The 19,953-nt window shown below is 41.1% G+C and overlaps 3 protein-coding genes across 3 annotated transcripts in view; 2 read left to right on the top strand and 1 right to left on the bottom strand.

Moving 5' to 3' along the window:
* The first annotated feature begins 3,731 nt into the window (after positions 1-3,731).
* Positions 3,732-7,283, top strand: calua (calumenin a). The gene is made up of 7 exons (XM_030439232.1): positions 3,732-3,920; positions 4,668-4,894; positions 5,413-5,606; positions 5,807-5,973; positions 6,047-6,107; positions 6,335-6,534; positions 6,654-7,283. The coding sequence occupies exons 2-7, from the start codon at positions 4,674-4,676 to the stop codon at positions 6,756-6,758; spliced, it is 948 nt and encodes a 315-aa protein (XP_030295092.1). The 5' UTR covers positions 3,732-3,920; positions 4,668-4,673; the 3' UTR covers positions 6,759-7,283.
* An 84-nt stretch (positions 7,284-7,367) lies between these two features.
* Positions 7,368-10,897, bottom strand: opn1sw1 (opsin 1 (cone pigments), short-wave-sensitive 1). Its single transcript, XM_030439230.1, has 5 exons — positions 10,539-10,897; positions 10,012-10,180; positions 9,381-9,546; positions 9,051-9,290; positions 7,368-7,623 (listed from the first exon to the last, which is right to left on the bottom strand). The coding sequence occupies exons 1-5, from the start codon at positions 10,876-10,878 to the stop codon at positions 7,522-7,524; spliced, it is 1,017 nt and encodes a 338-aa protein (XP_030295090.1). The 5' UTR covers positions 10,879-10,897; the 3' UTR covers positions 7,368-7,521.
* Positions 10,898-13,421: 2,524 nt separating this feature from the next.
* Positions 13,422-19,953, top strand: part of tnpo3 (transportin 3) — a 15,706-nt gene continuing 9,174 nt past the window's right edge. Inside the window, exons 1-9 of the mRNA XM_030439228.1 lie at positions 13,422-13,712; positions 15,619-15,819; positions 17,020-17,093; positions 18,508-18,664; positions 18,764-18,907; positions 19,047-19,222; positions 19,302-19,440; positions 19,564-19,710; positions 19,936-19,953. The exon at positions 19,936-19,953 is cut by the window's right edge and continues 90 nt beyond it. Coding sequence (XP_030295088.1) covers positions 13,593-13,712; positions 15,619-15,819; positions 17,020-17,093; positions 18,508-18,664; positions 18,764-18,907; positions 19,047-19,222; positions 19,302-19,440; positions 19,564-19,710; positions 19,936-19,953 — 1,176 coding nt within the window. The 5' untranslated portion in view covers positions 13,422-13,592. The remainder of the gene's footprint in view (positions 13,713-15,618; positions 15,820-17,019; positions 17,094-18,507; positions 18,665-18,763; positions 18,908-19,046; positions 19,223-19,301; positions 19,441-19,563; positions 19,711-19,935) is intronic.

The following is a 19,953-nucleotide window of genomic DNA, read 5'->3' as shown; positions in this document are numbered from 1 at the left end:
TGTCCGAAGTAACTACTGTGCGTCTGTTTGCCTCAAGATGTCCAATTATTTGCATGTCCTGCCACTCTCTTTCGGCAGCTAGAGAATCCAACCGTATGCTGTACATAAGCTCTGGAGAAAGCGTTACGCTACACGAATGTGTCCCAATGAGAGAGTTCTCCTTTCTTCTTAAGTAGCATTTGCAGTCAAAGTTACGGATTTTCTCCATTTCGCTGTCTTTATCCCCTTCACATGTTACCGTAGATATAGCGTCTGATATCTCCCGCTCTTCTGCTGAGAGGCCGAGAGATTCTTCCTCGTCTTCATCTTTGGCTAAGGTCAGCTGTAGATTAGGCATGTTTTCCAGTGTAATACAGTCGCTTAAATCGTCAGTGCACTCATCAGAATCAGAGGTGAAATCGGCGTCGGAATAACCAGAAGTATCTGGCGTCTCGCAAAAGTACTGCCATAGATATGCGCTGTAACAGCCACGATTTAGCTCTTCTGCAATGCATTTTTCCTGGTCCATCTTCATTCAATGATGAAATCACATGCAGCTTCCAGAAGTGGCAGAACTTATGCTGGGGGCTGCATAAGTAGCCATGCGGTTCGCTGCTAACGTGCACCTGATTGGCCGAAATTTTTTTTTTTTTAAAAAGCCTGTAAATGGTCAAAGGTAGCCAGTATGCAAATTAACTGTATCGCCGCACACGCCCAACAATGCGCCAGCATTTCCTGAGCTCTACCCGATTTCAAACACAAAATGCATACTTTTAAGGCAACCAATACTGTTATCTGAAACATGGAGTGGCTTCTTCATGATCTCAACTTACACATTCTGCAAAAAAACGAAAATCACTCATTTAGAAAAAAAAACGATAGTTTTTGTTTATGTGAATTTCTTCCAGCCGACTTGCTGCTGGTTTTGCCGTGTCACGTCACAAATCTCTCCACTTTTACCACCAAGAGGGAAATCAAGTCATTTTGATCTCGAAACAACCTCTCAGTCACAAGATAGGAGCTGCAATCACTTTTTGGCAGGTGAAACACTGCCTTTTTTGAGCTGTATTGGCCCTATGTGTCAGGTTTGGGGTTTAAAGGGGAAAACAATGGATAAAGGAGGTGGACCCAAATGCAGTTAGACAGGAGGAAAGGAAAAACAAAAGGCGAGCTTTATTCTTAAAGCTGAAGTACAAAAACAAGGGGTACAAAAATAATCCAGGACAAAAAGCCAAAGTAGCAAATCAAACAGTAGAATAAAGTGGAAAAATAAAACAGTTCAAAGTACAAAGAAAAAAATCAAAGTTCAAATCAAACATCAGAAAACTAGAAATCAAAATCCAAAGAACACATACCATGGGGAGACAGGAAGAACATGGACAGGAGCATGGACGCAGACAAGAGGGAAAGCAGAGACTTAAAAGAGACACTAATGATCAGACAAGGAACAGGTGAGGAGAGAGAGGAGGGAGGAGGCCAGGTGTGGTAATGAGCGGAGGAGGAGCACAGAGGAGAAACATGGAGGGAAACAAAACTACAGACAGAGGGAGACAGAGGGGAGAACATAGGAGAAACTTAAAGTTAGTTTACAACATATAAAAAATTTGCAATTATATATTTTTGTGTAATCTACCAGTTGATCTCAATCCCCAGGATAAGTATCTTCTTAAGATATAACTGACAGCCAGCAAGAAATCGATAACAAGGAAATGGCTTAACAGGGAGCCGCCGACAGTGGGAGAGTAGTCAGCCACTGTAAAAGAAATACATGAAATGGAGATGTTGACTTTTTCTCTAAGAATAAACCGTAATAAAGCCCAGAAGTATTGGTTGAAGTGGCTCGTGTATGTAAATGAGAAAACAGAAAAGAGCATTTTGTTTATCCTCGGCACTGTGACTGATGTTTTGATGGACTTGCCCTGGAGAGACTCCCTTCCCTGGCTGGCTGGCTTTTGCCTGCCTTTCTCTAACCCCCTCCCTCTTCACCTCTCACCTATTGATTTTTGTAACCTTATATTATACGGAGCAGTAGGTTTCTGTTTTTTTCTGGAATAATATATTTCATTTCTCCCAGTGACCTGTATGTTCAGGATTGTTTGTTTAATTTATGTGTTTTGTTTGTCTTTGTAAAACTTTACAACTTTGCATTTAATTGAGATTCAATATTTTGAACGCTTGACAGTCCCAGTAAACAGTCAACAGAGAGCTACGGTGGGTTTGAGTGTTTAAAATCATGATCAGGTGTACACCTGCCCAGTCTACTCACAGACGTGTTGGTCGAGCCTGTGAAGTACTAACATCACAGGAAATATAACTCAGACTGTGGCATAGATTAAAACATGAGGAGAAATAACCTAACCCTCCTGCAGCGAGGAGGTGAAACAAGAACACTGAGACATGATGACTGAGACATGGTGACTGAGACATGGTGACTGAGACATGATGAAGACATGGTGACTGAGACATGGTGACTGAGACATGATGAAGACATGATGAAGACATGGTGACTGAGACATGATGAAGACATGATGAAGACATGATGACTGACATGATGAAGACATGATGACTGAGACATGGTGACTGAGACATGGTGACTGAGACATGATGACTGAGACATGGTGACTGAGACATGATGACTGAGACATGGTGACTGAGACATGATGAAGACATGGTGACTGAGACATGGTGACTGAGACATGATGAAGACATGATGAAGACATGGTGACTGAGACATGATGAAGACATGATGAAGACATGATGACTGACATGATGAAGACATGATGACTGAGACATGGTGACTGAGACATGGTGACTGAGACATGGTGACTGAGACATGGTGACTGAGACATGATGAAGACATGATGAAGACATGGTGACTGAGACATGATGAAGACATGATGAAGACATGATGACTGACATGATGAAGACATGGTGACTGAGACATGGTGACTGAGACATGATGAAGACATGATGAAGACATGGTGACTGAGACATGATGAAGACATGATGAAGACATGATGACTGACATGATGAAGACATGGTGACTGAGACATGGTGACTGAGACATGATGAAGACATGATGAAGACATGGTGACTGAGACATGATGAAGACATGATGAAGACATGATGACTGACATGATGAAGACATGATGACTGAGACATGGTGACTGAGACATGGTGACTGAGACATGATGACTGAGACATGGTGACTGAGACATGATGAAGACATGGTGACTGAGACATGAGGACTGAGACATGGTGACTGAGACATGGTGACTGAGACATGATGACTGAGACATGGTGACTGAGACATGATGAAGACATGATGAAGACATGGTGACTGAGACATGATGACTGAGACATGATGAAGACATGATGAAGACATGGTGACTGAGACATGGTGACTGAGACATGGTGACTGAGACATGGTGACTGGATCTTGTCTTTGTCTTACTGACTGATCATAATTCATACATAAGGTCAGTTCAGTTTAAAGTCAAATTTAAAGTTTATTTAAAAAGATCATTATTTATCCTGTTTAAACCGGATCATCATCATCATCATCATCATCTGAGGACGTGGCAGACACGCTGACTCGTTCCTCCGCGCTGGCTCTCTCCCTCTGCTTCCATCGGTCTACACGAAGCCAACAGCCAATGACAAGACAGTACGATGACCAAGCCCTCTGACGTAATTTTACGAACAAGCGCGCTTGCTGAAGTGGACAAATCAAATCGAAGAACGTGCTTCAGACGGAGCCGGATTGGCAGCGAGAGCACGGAAACGTTCCTGCCAGCCTTTGGGCGACATGGTCGGCAGAGAAAACAGACCCTGACCCGGGTGAGACAGCACACGGGACCGAGTCCGCGACAGACAAACCAGAGGGTCCTACTCGACACAACGCGAGTCCGAGTCCACGAGCACGAGCTGCAGCCACACAGGTGAGACTTCAGGCGGGCTATTGGAGGAGGATGAAGAGGAGGATGTTTAGTTATGTATAGTTACCTGATGGGTTCTTCCATCATCAATAACAGATAACGTTATCAACATAAAACAAATAATATCCAAGATATTTATATTTGATATAGGCTGACAGTAATGTTTAATATTTAATGAACAATAAATATTGTCGCCTTTATATATATGTATATATATATGTGTGTGTGTGTGTGTGTGTGTGTGTGCGTGTGTGTGTATATATATATATATATATATATATATATATATATGTATGTATGTATGTATGTATGTATGTATGTGTGTGTGTGTGTATATATTGTTATCACTCATATTATTATTATCATGTTAATGTTTGGTCAAAAGTAAAGTGAGCAGGTGAGGAAGAGGTTAAACTCTTAATTCAGAAAGTGCAGGTACTTTAACTTCAGTACAGTAAAAAAAAATGAAACATATCGTACCCCATGTTGTATACTCACTTTATAGTACTATTAGTTTTAAGTAATTATATAACATTTTTAAATCTGTTGATTTTATAAACTGAACTCGTATGAACTCAAACTGTCCTTAACTTGTACAGTAGTTGAGGAACAAGTGTTTTATCTGAAATACCTTTAACATCTGTGGGATTCATCTTCAATACATCACAATATTATTTAATAAATCATATTATTATTTTAACATTGTTATCAGTTTTAATGATGTGATGTGTGTTTGTGTTTCTGGATCAGTGTGTCATGATGATCCGTCCTCTGCTGATGTGTTTCATCCTCTGCGTCGTGTACGGCAGCAGTAAACCGACAGACAGGAAGAGTCGAGTCCACGATGAAGAACCTCTGAGTCACCTCAAACATGACGACAACAAAAACTACGACTACGACCACGAAGCTTTTCTGGGTCAAGACGAGGCCAAAACCTTCGACCAGCTGCCACCAGAAGAGAGCCAACGGAGGCTCAGGTGAGTTCAAGAGGAAGACAAACGTCCATCAGCTCAGCTGAGGCACGCTATTTTTACTTCAATAATTTTGTTTCTGAGAGACAACAACATCTTTTATTTTGTAAAATCATTTCAAGTTCAAGACAAGAAACCTTTTCCACAAATGTTTATTTCCATCACCTGTGCTGCAGCTGTAGCTGCAGGTGTAGTTCCTGTAAAGGTGTTCAGGTGTTTCCTGGTGCCAGTTGTCAGAAACCTGCATGACCGGTTGAACGAGTTCAGTTTGTTTGTTCATGGTGTGAAAACGGACATTCAGGTGTTTCTGTGTTTGACAGTCAAACACAGAAACATTTACATGAAGTCAAACTTTGACCGCTTGTAAATGTTTCCTGTTTCAACACTTAAGTTATTTTGGTTGGACATGTTTTGTTCACAGATCTCATCATCATCCACATTTATAAACACAGTTGTGATCCAGTCAGGGGCTGTGGTCCTTAGTCTTTGCTACGTTTTATCTCAAACACTGTGTGTACCTGCAGCATTATCGTGGATAAAATCGACAACAACAACGACGGCTTTGTCGCGGAGGACGAGCTGAAAGTTTGGATCAAAGCTGCTCAGAAGAAACACATTTTTGACAGCGTGGAGCAACAGTGGAAAGACTTCGACATGAACAACGACGGCCTGATCAGCTGGGACGAGTACAAGAACGTCACGTATGGCAGTTACCTAGGTAACCACTCACACAATCAGTACGTTTCATTATCAACGAAACAGAAGGAGAGTCAGTCTCCATCCAACAGCAGACAGACTTTACTTCAGCAGGACAGAGAGAGAATCGTTGATTGATTCTCAGATCAGTGGTGTGAATGATTCTCTGGTTGCTTCTATGATGGAGTGTTTGATCAGTTTTGTGATTGATTACCTCCACAGAGGACCCTCAGACAGAATCAGAATATAACTACACTCATATGATGTCAAGAGATGAGAGACGTTTCAAAGTCGCCGACACAAACGGAGACATGATCGCAGACAAACAAGAGTTTACAGCATTTCTTCATCCTGAAGATCACGAACACATGAGGAGCATCGTGGTGCAGGTGGGTGTGATGTCACTGACATGATGTCACTGATGTCATGTGATGTCACTGATTTCATGTGTTACTGTCACAGGAAACAATAGAAGACATCGACAAGAACGGAGACGGTTTCATCGATCTGCAGGAGTACATCGGTGAGAAGAACTAACATTTACTCTTTTATCATCTTGTTCATAAATCAGTTTTAAAACGGTGAGTCTGTCACAGACGGACATTACAGATGTTACAGACAAATGTTACGATGATCAGTATTTATTGTATTTATTTATTTGTTCTGAGTATTTGTACCTGTGGTGAGTATTTCCAGGTGTGTAACAGGTGAGACTACACAGATTGAGTGAGTTGTTTGTCTGGTCTGCAGGTGACATGTTCACCTCAGAGGACAATGAAGAAGAACCAGAGTGGGTTGTGGCAGAACGTCAGCAGTTTTCTGAGTTCAGAGACAAAAACAACGATGGGAAGATGGACAAAGAAGAAACTATGGACTGGATTCTGCCGTCGGATTACGACCACGCTGAAGCCGAAGCCAAACACCTGCTGCACGAGTCCGACGCCAACAAGGTCAAACATTCACTTTCATCCACCTGCTTAGTATTTACCTGTTTAACACCTGATCATCTGTTAAATGTCTGTTTTATCACCTGTTAATGTCTTTTTTTAAATTGTATTTTACCTTTCAGGATGGAAAACTCACCAAAAAGGAAATTCTGGACAAATATGACGTGTTTGTTGGAAGTCAGGTGACGGACTTCGGTGAGGCGTTACTACGACACGACGAGTTCTAGAGACAGAGCAGATTTGTAGACTGAAAACATGATTTTAATTTATTTTGTAAGGGTTAGGGTTACAACTTTGTGTGTTTACATTTGGACGTCTTGTTTGAGGCGTCCGTCACGTTTTTCTGTTGAACTTTTTCCGTCCTGGTTTCGTTGGGTTCTGCCGCTCGCTGTTTCCTTTCTCTTATTAAATGTTTGAGTTTCCTGATGCTGTGGTGAGTTCACTGACCTTTTCTGTCTTTGGTGCCTCAGAGATTTTAGCTGTAAACTGTGAGTGATTGATTTGACAGTTCACAACACTGACACCTAACACACAAAGACGGAACTTTAAAACAGTTTAGGATTTTTATTTAAAGACGGTTAGGGGTTGGAGAATAAAATTAAGTTCAATTGTAAATCCAAATTTTATATCTGACAAACTTATTCACTCCAGCCTGTGTTGAATTTGCATACAGACAGAAAGTCATTGATCCATGTTTTGGACTTCATGCTGTACTTTGACAGCCTGTTTATCAATAAAACATTTAAAAAGCTGTTTGTTGTAGTGTTTGCTTTGAGTGGTCCGAGAGGGCAGAATTATTACACAGAAGTAGTCTGAATTAATTGAGGACAAACGAGCTCTTTATCAAAGTTTATTATTTTTCTGTTGCCTTCTAAACAAAGATGTTCTACAGTCCAATAAATATCAGTTTAATGTATTTACATATTGATCATCAGTGTATTAACACATGAAGAGGATTACCCTTCAAACTCTGTAAAGGATGTCTGCTTATTAAGAAGCTGTGGACACTGAAGATGTCTCTGTCTTTGAAGAAACTTCAGAAGATTCCTCCATTTTCTTTCCAAAGACTGTCTCCATGATGCAGGCGTTAAACTGGAAAGGAAAACAATAATCAATCATTCGGTCATTAAATCATAAAGAGGAGGACTTAATGAATGAAACTGCATCTGGGTACTGTTTGCTGTTGTCCACAGTGATGAGGACAAGTTGTTCGGAGGCAGAAACAGAATAAAGTATGTCTCTGCGATTGAACACAAACACGTTGTTTGACCTTATAGTCATTTTCATTAAAACACAGACTTTTACATAAGAAATAGTTTCTATACGGAGACAACAAACCCCAACAAATCCACTTTCTTCCTTAATAAACTATTTTTTTATTGTGTCAATGCTGTGTTTTGTTTTAGACATCATGTATCATCATTTAAAGTCACCGTGTAGACGAGCTCTGCACTCTGTATGTTAACATGTACACATACTGTACATAATCATCCACCTTATGTGTATTCATTCATTATTGTTTACAACTTAGAGTTTTTGTTCATGTTGTTGGCTGCTGGTTCTTTTTATATTATATATATTATCTTCATTCAAACACCTGTTTACCATCCTGACTGTTGTCTCCTTGTCAGCTTCATGTGATTCATATTAAGAGCACTGAAAAATGTTCCATGTGTGAATTCACAGCTCTGCATTCTGATTGGACGGTGTCCGGGCAAATCATCATGAAGTGAATTGTTGGTAATTGAAGATGACACAGTTTTATATGAGTCAGTTATCCCTGATAATCTGCAGAGATGAATCTGTGATATGTTGAGTTTGAGTAAAGGAACCATAAACACAAGAAGTATAGATATAGTCAGTTCTGTAACCTCTGACCTCTGACCCTAGACTGTAACCTGTGACCCTACAATGTAACCTCTGACCTCTGACCCTAGACTGTAACCTGTGACCCTACAATGTAACCTCTGACCTCTGACCCTGTAAACATAAACAGACCGAACACTGAACCTGGTGGAGCACCTCTGGTTCTGATTCGACTCAGTCGGTGAAGTTTTTCTGTCTCTTTGTCACGGATGTTTATTTTTGTCTTCTAAGCATTTTCAGGTTCAAGCTGTCACCATCTTTGTTGTATACAGTTACCATGGTTACAGTGTATGGTGAGGTGACTCTGCAGTGTAAAAAAAGATTGATTCTCCTCAGTAGAACTGTTCACCTGTCTGTGATCTGCTCACCAGTCTGTTACCTGTTCACCTGTCTGTGACCTGTTCATCTATATGTTATCTGTTCACCTGTCTGTGATCAGCTCACCAGTCTGTTACCTGTTCACCAGTCTGTTACCTGTTCACCTGTCTGTGATCTGTTTACCTGTCTGTTACCTGTTCACCAGTCTGTTACCTGTTCACCTGTCTGTGACCTGTTCATCTATATGTTATCTGTTCACCTGTCTGTGATCTGTTTACCTGTCTGTTACCTGTTCACCAGTCTGTTACCTGTTCACCTGTCTGTGATCTGCTTACCTGTTTGTTCAGGAGGACGTAGATGAGCGGGTTGTACACACAAGAGCTCTTAGAGAAATAAGCTGGGATGGTGACGAGTCGATAATCTTTGTTTTCATCTGTCGAGTAGGCGAAGTAAAGACCTGCTAGAGCATACGGAGCATAACAGGTGACGAACGAGCCCACCATGACAATGATCATCCTCGACACTTCTTTCTCCGCCTTCTGGGTGGAGGCTGACTCTGTCTGCTGAGCTGCTACCTGAACACATGAAGAAGAACAAGAATGAGGACTTTAAACTTTAACTCCAGACCAGGACAGAAACCCAGACATTAAAGGTTTGAAACTCACAGCTCTCAGGGCTCCAAGAAGCTGAGAGTAGGAGAAGATGATGATGCTGATCGGCATGCAGAAGCATGTCACCAGCAGGAAGTGCATGTAGCTGGTGCAGTTATACTCCTCGTTGTGAGTGTACCAGTCAGGTCCACAGGAGCAGCCTAAACCCTCTGGGATGTACCTGAAAAATACAGGACAGGTCTAGGTGGGCCGGGACCCCCACAGACACTGCATGCCACCCCCTGTAGATACTACCCCAACTCCAACCAATTAACACCAACTCATTGCTCTTTAGATTTACACTTCACATAGTCAAAGTTAGCAAATTCCTGAAAGACGATTTATTGTAAATTATTATTTATATACTTGTATATTTATGTTTCTTGGCCTCACAGTCGATCTACTTTCTTCATTATTTGTCTTCTGACAATGTTACTGTTATTCACCAAAATACCAATAACTCATTCTTTGTATGTGAAAACTGGAATCTGGTTCTGAACTGTGGTACAGAAACAGTTAAGAGGTGCTGTGTTGTTTCTCTCATGTCACAGTTATGGTCATGGATATATTGTTTGATAACCAAAATACTGTAGTTTGATACCTGCTCTATCACTGCCTACAGGTGAGTTACAGGTGTGTTACCTACCTGCTCCAGCCGAAGAAAGGTGGGATTGCACAACTGGTGCCCATGACCCAGGTGAAGACGACAGCAGCCAAAGCGTGGTTACTGCCAAACTTAAAGGCTCCAAACGGTTTACAGATCACCAGGTATCTCTCGAAAGACAAGACGGCCAGAGACCAGGACGTCACGAGACCTGAACAACACGCAAACAGTTAATGAAACAACATTTAACCAATCAAACAGTTAATATGTAGAAACAACAGTAAACCAATAAATCAGTTTATATAGAGAAACAACAGTAAACCAATCAGTCAAACAGTTTATATAGAGAAACAACAGTAAACCAGTCAAACAGTTATATAGAGAAACAACAGTAAACCAGTCAAACAGTTTACTAAAATCTTCTGCAGCTCAACAATGGTATGATAATGAATATAATATACTGTATGAATTAACACCTATAGTTTATGTTTTTACCTGCTGTATCCCTGTAATCCCACAGCAGCTCACCAGTGGAAATATATAATAATTCTTTAGTTTGTGGTGTTTACCTGCTATAGATCCCATGGCGGCCTCCATGGCACACAAGGTGTAACCGAGGAAGTAGTACCCCTTCACGGAGGCGAGGAACACCTGGCTGACGGAGAAGATGGCAAAGATGAATCCTGCCAAGGAGATGTTGACGAGGATGTAGTTGAGCGGCACTCGGAGCTTCTTGTACTTGGCTGTGACGAGGAGAACGACAAAGTTTAAAGGAGCTCCTGCGAACAGCACAAAGCCCATGAAGGCAGCCTGCAGGTAAAAGGCCCACATAGGGGCCAGGTAATGCTGTGGCCCCTCAAAGGGGTCCACTTTAGAGATGTTCTCGAACAGGTGGAAGTGTTTCCCCATCGTGGCGCTGAGCTTTCTACCACAGCTGAAGACTCCAGCCTCTTTATATACAAACTCATAAACCACTTAGAGCGCAGATTTACTCTGAAGAGCTGCTTTACTTTTTCTAAAGTCACATTTTAGGATTAAAGTCGTCACATTTACCTCCTGTCTGATGTTTTCAGCACAAGACTTTAATCTGCTTACAGACTCTTTTTACAGTCACAACAGGTTCATATCAACCACCTCCTGTAACATTTTAATATTGTTGTTGATTAGATCTAAGAAAATCTAATTAATTTTGCCTGTTGTGTAGAACTGTGAAACTGAGACAGTTGAGATGTTAAAAACTTAAACATAAAGATTTTATTATAAACTGGTAGAAATAAATATTACAGCTGTCATGACTCTGACAGAACACTTTGAAGAAACTTAAATTGAAACAATCTTCATTTATCTCTTTATCTCCATCTTTATCTCCATCACACAAGATAAATAAAGACTTTTTGGAAAGAAGTTTACTTTATTTCGCTTTTGTGTGTCTTTACAGATGAAGAGTTTCATTTTAGAGAAAGACTTAGTAGAAAGTTTAGTACGTTCAACAATTATTTGTGGTTATTGTTATATATATATATATAAACTTTATATTATGTATCCTATGTATTTCAAATAATGTTGAAAATAAAATCCTCTGAAAATAAAGTTGAAGTTAGTCTATATGTTTAGATTATGAAATGTGTTCTTTTGTGACTAACAGTTAAAATCACTCAGTAAATTGTAATATATCTTTCTGAATTCACTTAATCTTCAGACTGATTGAGCTGTCACTGAATTGTCTTATATCTTTATATTAGTTAAACCATTAACCCTTTAATCCTCTAACGGACAACAGTCAGCCAGCAGCTCTTTAAACACTTTAAGCTTTAAACAACTTAATGTCAACATTTAATTAAGCTGTGTGCCAAACTATTAAACAATCATTTACTCCTTGATTACACATTTTAAAGCCAGCAGACCCACAAAAGAAGCAGATTAACCACTCAACATCAATATTTATATTCATGTTCTGATCAACTCAAAGAAGAATAATCAAAGCATTTATCTCAGAGAGATTTAAAATTTGTACAACAGACAGCTCATTAGAGACTTACACAACACAGACTGCGAGGATAAATGTGCTTATATTAGTATTCTAAACCATTTCATATGACATATAATTAATTTTGATTTTAATTCTATTGGATTGAACCTTTATTCAAGAGGTCTAGCTTTTAGCTCTCTGCCTGCAGCAACATGAAGAATAATAAAGGTCGAGGGCTGAGAGCAGCAGGTGGTCTGAAGATATTAAATCCAATAAGAACCTTTGAGTTTTCAGCTCGTGACTTCTAATCCGGATGTTTCAGACTTACCTGAGCAGGTCGTCCACCTCAATCCTCCAAATCCTTGAAACATCGTCGTCACAAAATCAGATTAGAGACAAAAAGACTTGACAACTCCCACTAAACCGGTCTAAACTGGTCTAAAATGACTAGGGGTTAATCTTAGATGAGGATAAAGATGTAAATCCGCCTGTTGTTAAAAACCCTCCACTCCTCCATCACTCTGTCACTTCACAACTGCAGCTCTGGAGGACCGAAGCTGAAGGACTCAAATCTACGTATCTAAAGGTGACTCCTTCATTTATTTCCAGTCATCATGTTCATCGAACTTCATTTATTTTTCTCTTGTTTAAATGTCTCTACTGACATCAAATCTGAACCACGTTTAACCTCTTTGAACTCTTTGTCCCGCTGACTGATGAGAAGACAGGGATGGTTTGAAAGCAGCTTATAATTGATCAAAACAATAATGATTGATCTTCAGAGCTGGGGCTGTATCATAACCAGGCTGTGAGTGTGATGAAGCATGGGTATGATACGACCTCAGTTTGGAGGTCATTCACTGCAGAGGCAAATCTACCAGACCTGAACCCTACTGACAAGCACACACTTGAATTGGACTCATACTGAACTCTACAAACTGAACTCTACAAACTGAACTCTACAAACTGAACTCTACAAACTGAACTCACATTGTTTTATGTTTGATTTGGCTATAAAACGCTGACAGGTTTTTATTGTACAATGAACATTAAAGTTTCTTATGACTCTGATTGATATTGATGTGTTTGTCCTTGTAACTGTAGTTTTAGACGTCAGTTATCCCTCCAGTAAAAAATATTCTGCCAAGTTTCTTTTGTGTGGCCCTCTTTTAAAATTCCTTTGGAAAAATGAGACATTTCCAATCAAATCAAAGACAGAAACTGTGAATTTTAATAATAATCTGTTAAAATGCTTAGAGGAGCTCACTCCCACTCCTAATGATGGAAAATTCAGATTTTCTTAATTACTATTTTTACAGAGAAAGTTCCGACCTTAATAATTTTAATCATTGTGTTTAATCATGTATGTCTGTCATAAACCAGGTCAGCTATAATTGAAAGATATTTTGAATGAAATTCTGCCGAGAAACAGTTAAATTTACAGTTTTTTCAATGGAGTTCTATGTGACGTCCGACCATCATGACAGAGCGGAACTAATGCTCCTGTCGGTGTTGCCTGCCGTGAGAAGATCGTGGTTGCACGCGGGAAGCCTGTGCGAGATGGCGGTCGACACACAGATCGTGTAGGACTCTTTTAGATCGGTTCTGCTGGTGAACTTTCTGCCTTATCGTGTTCGTGCTTCTGACCCGAGCTATGGAGGGAGGCAAACCGAACCTAGCCCTGGTCTACCAGGCGGTCCAGGCCCTTTACCACGACCCGGACCCGGCCGGGAAGGAGCGAGCCTCGGTGTGGCTCGGAGAGCTCCAGAGATCGGTAAGAAAATGGGAGAGGCCGGGAGACCGGAGCAGGGGACCGGTCGTGTAAAGGACTGAGGGGTCTGAGGTGGTATTCATGTGGTCTGTCTGGACCGGGTCTAGACATTAAACCTGTTTGAAAACGGACAGGTGAACTCAACTGCGCAGTCTCAGAGGAGCTGCCGTTAGCATCACAGCTAAGCTAAGCTAGCTAAATGAATGGATCAAAACACAAAGTGTTAGCTGTATTTAGAGCTTGATAAGCTGTCTGCACCCCGTTCACGACTCCAACACGAACACCGTGGCGTTAATTAAAAGACGTTTCTGTGTTTATTCAATGTTCTGCTGGCAGACGGAGCTTCTGTGCTTTAGTCTCTGAGGATTTCAGCAGGCCCGATATGCTGCACACAGCTAGCACTGTTAGCATGTTAGCATGGCTAATGTTACTGCTGCAGTAAAGTTTAGTGTGTGACTTCATGTCACCAGTCAAACAGTTAAAGTTAGTAACTGCTGAGTCATGTCTGGCTCTGGCCAACGGCTCGGCGGCCTTACACCAAACTCTGTTCAAAAATGTGACATTTTTACCTGCAGGGGAACTTTCCACCGGTACAGATGATCAGTCTGATTCCCTGCACACTGTCAGGTTGATCTGTCGGTGACCAAGTGCAGCGTTATGTTTGTGGAAGGAGAATCATTTTCAGATGTTAGTGGTGACGGCACTTTGTATTCACAATCGAGTCAAACTGGACTGAGCCTGTTTACATCAGGGCGTGGCTCAGACCGAGACCTGGACTGATGATCAGGTTTCTGTTCAGAGGGTTCATGAATCCTCACACTTAGTGTTGACTGAACGAGTTGCTGACATGTTTAGTTAGAGTCAGTCTGAGCCTGAATCCTGAGCACCTGTCTCTAAACCGTCACGGACTGGGTTGTACCTGCACAGGTAACTGTCCTCAGTCAGGTGTCTGTCTTCTCTCAGGTAATCTTGGTCAGGGCTGTGACAGTATGGACTTCTGTTTGTTACCTCAGTAAAAAGGTGATGTAACATTCAAAACATGTAAATGACTAAACAAATGAAACATCGCGGCTGCCAGTAACTGTTGCTGTTGGTAACCATTTCTTTAGGTCCCATCAGTGGAGTCGCTGTATAAGATAATAAACAGAACAAACAGCAGAACGAGCTCCTCTTTCTCCCTCTGTCATGTGGAAACATCAGATTTCCTCACAGGAAGTTCAAATTGCAGCGTCCTGATCAGAGTTCAGTTTCAAGATCATAGCGAGTGTTTCATCTCTCCTGCTGACAGCCGGTTAGGCCAGGAGCCAATCAGAGAGCACGTTGTTCTGCTTTCTGGTGGTTCACCCAACTTCATCAGTGCAGAGAGGGCTCATGCCCGACCTCTTCATCAAAGTCACTTTTATGGTTTGAGCTCATTTTTAGATTGTATCATTGCCCCTGGTAACGCTCTGTGAAAAAAAATGTATTCGACTGGTGAAATTTAAATTAAAATGAAAGTTAAATCAAAGTCTTTCTGGGGACTTTGTACAAGAGATCCAACACAAAATGTTTGTGTCAGTATAGATGTAAACTGTTGTGATTTGCCAAATTCAATGATGCCAAAACAAATACGAATTGCAGATGTTACAAAAAACAGCGGATTTATGAGTTGAATGAGTTACGAAAAATGTTTTAATAAAATGTAAGCTGATGAGCTGAAATTTGAATCACTTTATGTTAATGAAGCCACAACTCACTTTTAATTATTAAAGGGTTGACCGATTATAACGAAGACAGCAGCAGTCTCCTGGTTACTGTCAGAGGAAAGTTTACAATGACTCATCATAATATGTGAAATCAGCCTGAGCCGAACTGTGGGCTGCTTACGTGTAAACAGGTGTAATGACATCACTTCCTGTCTGTCCTTCAGATGTATGCATGGGAGATCTCCGACCAGCTGCTGCAGCTCAAACAGGATGTGGAGTCGTGTTATTTTGCTGCTCAGACGATGAAGATGAAGATCCAAACGTCATTCTTCGAGCTTCCCCCTGAGACCCATAATGCACTGCGAGACTCACTGCTGACCCACATCCAGAACCTCAAAGACCTGTCCCCCATCATCGTCACACAGGTAACTGGGCACCTGTTCCTCTGCAGGGAACACAATGTTCTTTCATTAGCAGAGTCAGTGACAAGTCTTTAAATAGTTCCACAACCTGAACCTTTAAGAACGTTGTGTCTTTGGTGTGAGGATCCTCTACAGTGACAGAACCATGTCAATAAAAATGTGACAGCAGGATGTTTACACTGAGTTCAAATCAGGTTCCGACAAGAATCCAGGGGTTTCACTCCAGGGTGAGCTAGTCATATCCAGACCTTAAACAAAAGCCTAATCAGAGACGACCAGTGTCACTACGGTGGTTAATGTTAAACGTTTGTGAGCTCAGGTGTTCCTCATCGGACTCGAGACCATCAGCAGTCTGGTCAGCTTCTGTGTTATGAGACAGGAAACATTTTATTCTGAGCAGTTATGTTGAACAAAACATCTCAAATAACACCTCATATTTGGAAATATCACTATGTTTAAGATATATTTTATTATGATGCTTCGTCTCACAATATCAAACCATGGTATTAATACAATGCTTTCTTTTATATAAACAAAATATCAAAATGCGGGGAGCCATAGCTTCAGTGTTGGGACATCCCTCTCTTTAAAAACTAAGAGAATAAGCTTTTTTTGCAGTGACAAGTCCATACACAAAGAATAGCCGTTCTGCCAATGCCTGTTTCTTTGCTTCTGTAGATGTCCCCAAAATGAAATGTCGTAATATGTTATAAAGACACTTTATGCCTGACTTTATTTTATATTTGAATCTATATCGCAGCTTTCTCTCAGACTTCAAATTGTCAATTGACTGGATACAAGCAGCAGAAAGTATTTTGAATTTTGTAGGACACATTTGTTGCTTCTGTCGCTGTTTTTTAAAGAGTGAAGGAAATCAAAATGTTTATCATAACTGATTACAATAATTACAGCATTTTCAAAACAAGAAGGAAGTTTTCAGAGAATGTCTTTTAAAAGTCATTATGGTTAACTTGAATTAAAAGTTACTAAAGTTTATTTCAGGTTCATTCAAGTCTATGTTGAGGCTGGTTGTTGTGACTCAGTTAATGTTGCAAAGACATCAACGTAAACAGACACTTAAATATATGTTTTATTTGTATTGATGCATTCAATCAAATTTGTTTTTCTGACGTGTGTGAACTTTGTTGATCTTGTTTTTATTGATTCTTTACTGATTTGCTTGTCGCCTTTTTTGTGTGTCAGCTGGCTTTAGCCATTGCAGATCTCGCTCTTCAGATGGCCTCGTGGAAAGGATGTGTTCACACTCTCATAGAAAAGTAAGAATTTAGAGAATCACTGAACCTTGTAAGAAATACACAGGATGTGTTGAATGAAAACAGGAACTACAAATATGATCAGTCCGCTGATAAGTTACGTCTTTGTTTGGTCCCATAACACTCAGCTTGGAGAGAAAGAGACGCGGGGAAGAGAACCACAATGGGATGTTTTAGTACAGTTACGAATGCAATACCTGTGATCGTTTACCGGTGGGACAACCATGAACATTTACAGTTGGGGACACCCATAAACATGTATGGGTGTCCAATCTATAAACGATCACAGTTGTCCAACCCATAAACGTTTATGGATTGGACAACTGTGATCGTCGGCGGGTACGACACCTGTAATTTTCACACCTGCAGTAACCAGAGTGATGACAGGTGTATATGAGGGTAGGGCTGGGCGATATTGCCTATAAATTGAATCTCTGATTTTTTTACATCAAAGTCGAAAAATTGCTCTGCCATTTAAAACAGGCAACTTCAAACTCACTTGAAAAGAATGTGTCCCTTTTTGATAAAATGCTTTTGTCAGACTGCATGTTTATATAAAAACAGTTCAGTTTTCCCATTGGGACTGATAAAGTGTGAAGATAAATATACTTTATTTGGCAAAAGGTGCCTTTTGTTTACAAACAGTATTTTGTATCCCAGCAGATGTGTAAACATCTGCATGCTGCACAGTAAACATGACATGTGTCAGATGTTCAGGACATGAGCGGTCTGCTTCCTCTGGCTCGTTGTGGCTTCGTAGCACAAACCTGGGGTCCAAAGTTTTCAGCATGTGGATGAACCTCCGGCTTCTCCACTGTTATATACGGGCAGCATGTCTTTAGCGATATGCAACATGACTGCATCTGTATCAGCTGTCCACCTGGACCCTTTCTTCTCATACGGGACGCAATGATTAAATGATTCCACAAATGTTGGCTGATTTCTGGCGGGTGTTTGTGGGCTGCTGTGGTCTTGTTCAACTCTTAGTGAACAACAAGTGTCCCACTGTGATACACGCGTCTGTCTGAGCTGAAATACATGTGTTGGTCCGCTGCCTTTAGTTGCAACAGCCTATGAACAAACTTTACTTTACAAAATCATGGCAACACTATGCCTTTTTAGGAACAAATTCTTGGCTTGCTGCCATGTTGTTGTATTTGTCTCTCTGTGGAAAGCAAATGCGGCGGGAGGGCGGAGCCTACTATGAACTACGGGAGCCCATGGGTGGCGGCGGCGGAGCAAGTTAAAGAGAAATTAGATTTTCATTTTTCAAAATCATCCCAAACTCGAATTAATTGATTTTACAAATTTATCACCCAGCCCTATATGAGGGTGAAACTGAGTTTCTGAGTTATCTTTTCTGAAGTCATATTCTCTGACATGTGACTCACCTGTCCATATCTCCACCCCCTCTCAGGTACAACAATGACATCAGCTCAATGCCCTTCCTCATAGAAATTCTCACTGTGCTGCCAGAGGAAGTTCACAGTCGATCTCTACGAATTGGAGCCAATCGGAGGACAGAAATCATCGAGGATCTGGCTTACTACTCTAGCACTGTTGTCACACTGCTGGTCAGGAACATTTCCTGCCTGTTTTAATCTCGGTCAGCTTTATAATATATATGTTATTCTTCAGTTTGATGGCATCATCTGTTCATATTTTGATTTTAGACAACGTGTGTGGAGAAGACAGGGAACGATGAGAAGATGTTTATCAAGGTGTTTCGCTGTTTGGGTAGCTGGTTCAACCTGGGAGTCCTGGACAGTAACTTCATGGCCAGTAACCAGCTGCTCATGGTCCTCTTCCAAGTCCTGGTGAGATTATTGTCCGTCTGCTTTACAGAGATGTTTGCCTCCTGTTAACTAACAGGACAGGAAGTGTAAATCTCCACAGAATATTTAACACATGCTGATGTTGCCTGATGTTCTCCGTCATGTTCTTCTATCTCCCCAGCAGAGGGATGAAACCTCCACCAACCTCCACGAGGCTGCATCAGACTGCGTCTGCTCAGCTCTCTACGCTATAGAAAATGTGGACACAAACATGGCGTTAGCCCTGCAGCTCTTCCAGGGAGTCCTAACGCTGGAGACGGCCTATCACATGGCTGTGGCCCGAGAAGACCTGGACAAGTGAGGGAAAACAAGGAGCTGGTTCTGATTGTATTGTTTAATGTTTGCAGACACATTTATGTTTGACTTACATCCACAGGGTGCTGAACTACTGCAGGATCTTCACAGAACTCTGCGAGACATTTTTAGAGACAACAGTCAGGAGTCCAGGGCAGGGTATGGGAGACCTGAGGACACTCGAGCTGCTGCTGATCTGTGCAGGACACCCTCAGTATGAGGTACCAAAACAAATACAACACCAGCAGTAACAAAATAACCATGACACACACAGCCCCAACATAACCAACACAACCACAACACAAAAACAACACATTATAATTCTGGTCTTTGTTCTGAACCAGGTCGTGGAGATTTCTTTCAACTTCTGGTACCGTCTTGGAGAACATCTGTATAAAATCAATGATGCCGCTCTTCACAACATCTTTAGACCGTACATTCAGAGACTCCTGCACTGTTTGGCCCGACACTGTCAACTCGATCCAGACCACGTAAGTCATCGGTCCGCAAAGAACCAACTCTACCTGATATAATCCTCAACTTGAACTATTTTAATCAGTCAGATGTCAGGTACAGCGATCTGCCTGTTACAATTAAAGTTGCATGTTTGTCTTATTTATTAGAAGTTAAACTGACTCCTGTAAGTGGTCGATGTAACTGTGAGGATGATACTTCATGAATCGAGACCTGCAGCTTGTTTTGTTTTCACTCAACAGGAGGGGATCCCTGAGGAC

The sequence above is a fragment of the Sparus aurata genome, chromosome 14 (assembly GCF_900880675.1).
Source record: "Sparus aurata chromosome 14, fSpaAur1.1, whole genome shotgun sequence".
Taxonomy (NCBI): domain Eukaryota; kingdom Metazoa; phylum Chordata; class Actinopteri; order Spariformes; family Sparidae; genus Sparus; species Sparus aurata.
Note: the sequence above shows the minus strand (reverse complement) of the source record. Positions and strands in the feature narration are given on the sequence as shown.

Bases quoted from the DNA above. Each gene is read 5' to 3' on its own strand.
- calua (XM_030439232.1), top strand. From the start codon at position 4,674: ATGATGATCCGTCCTCTGCTGATGTGTTTCATCCTCTGCGTCGTGTAC. The intron at 5,607-5,806 runs GTAACCACTCAC...TTACCTCCACAG, and splicing joins CACGTATGGCAGTTACCTAG to AGGACCCTCAGACAGAATCA. The intron at 6,108-6,334 runs GTGAGAAGAACT...TCTGGTCTGCAG, and splicing joins CGATCTGCAGGAGTACATCG to GTGACATGTTCACCTCAGAG.
- opn1sw1 (XM_030439230.1), bottom strand. From the start codon at position 10,878: ATGGGGAAACACTTCCACCTGTTCGAGAACATCTCTAAAGTGGACCCC. The intron at 9,547-10,011 runs GTAGGTAACACA...TGTATTTTTCAG, and splicing joins CCTTTCTTCGGCTGGAGCAG to GTACATCCCAGAGGGTTTAG. The intron at 7,624-9,050 runs GTAAGCAGATCA...TTTCCTTTCCAG, and splicing joins ACGTCCTCCTGAACAAACAG to TTTAACGCCTGCATCATGGA.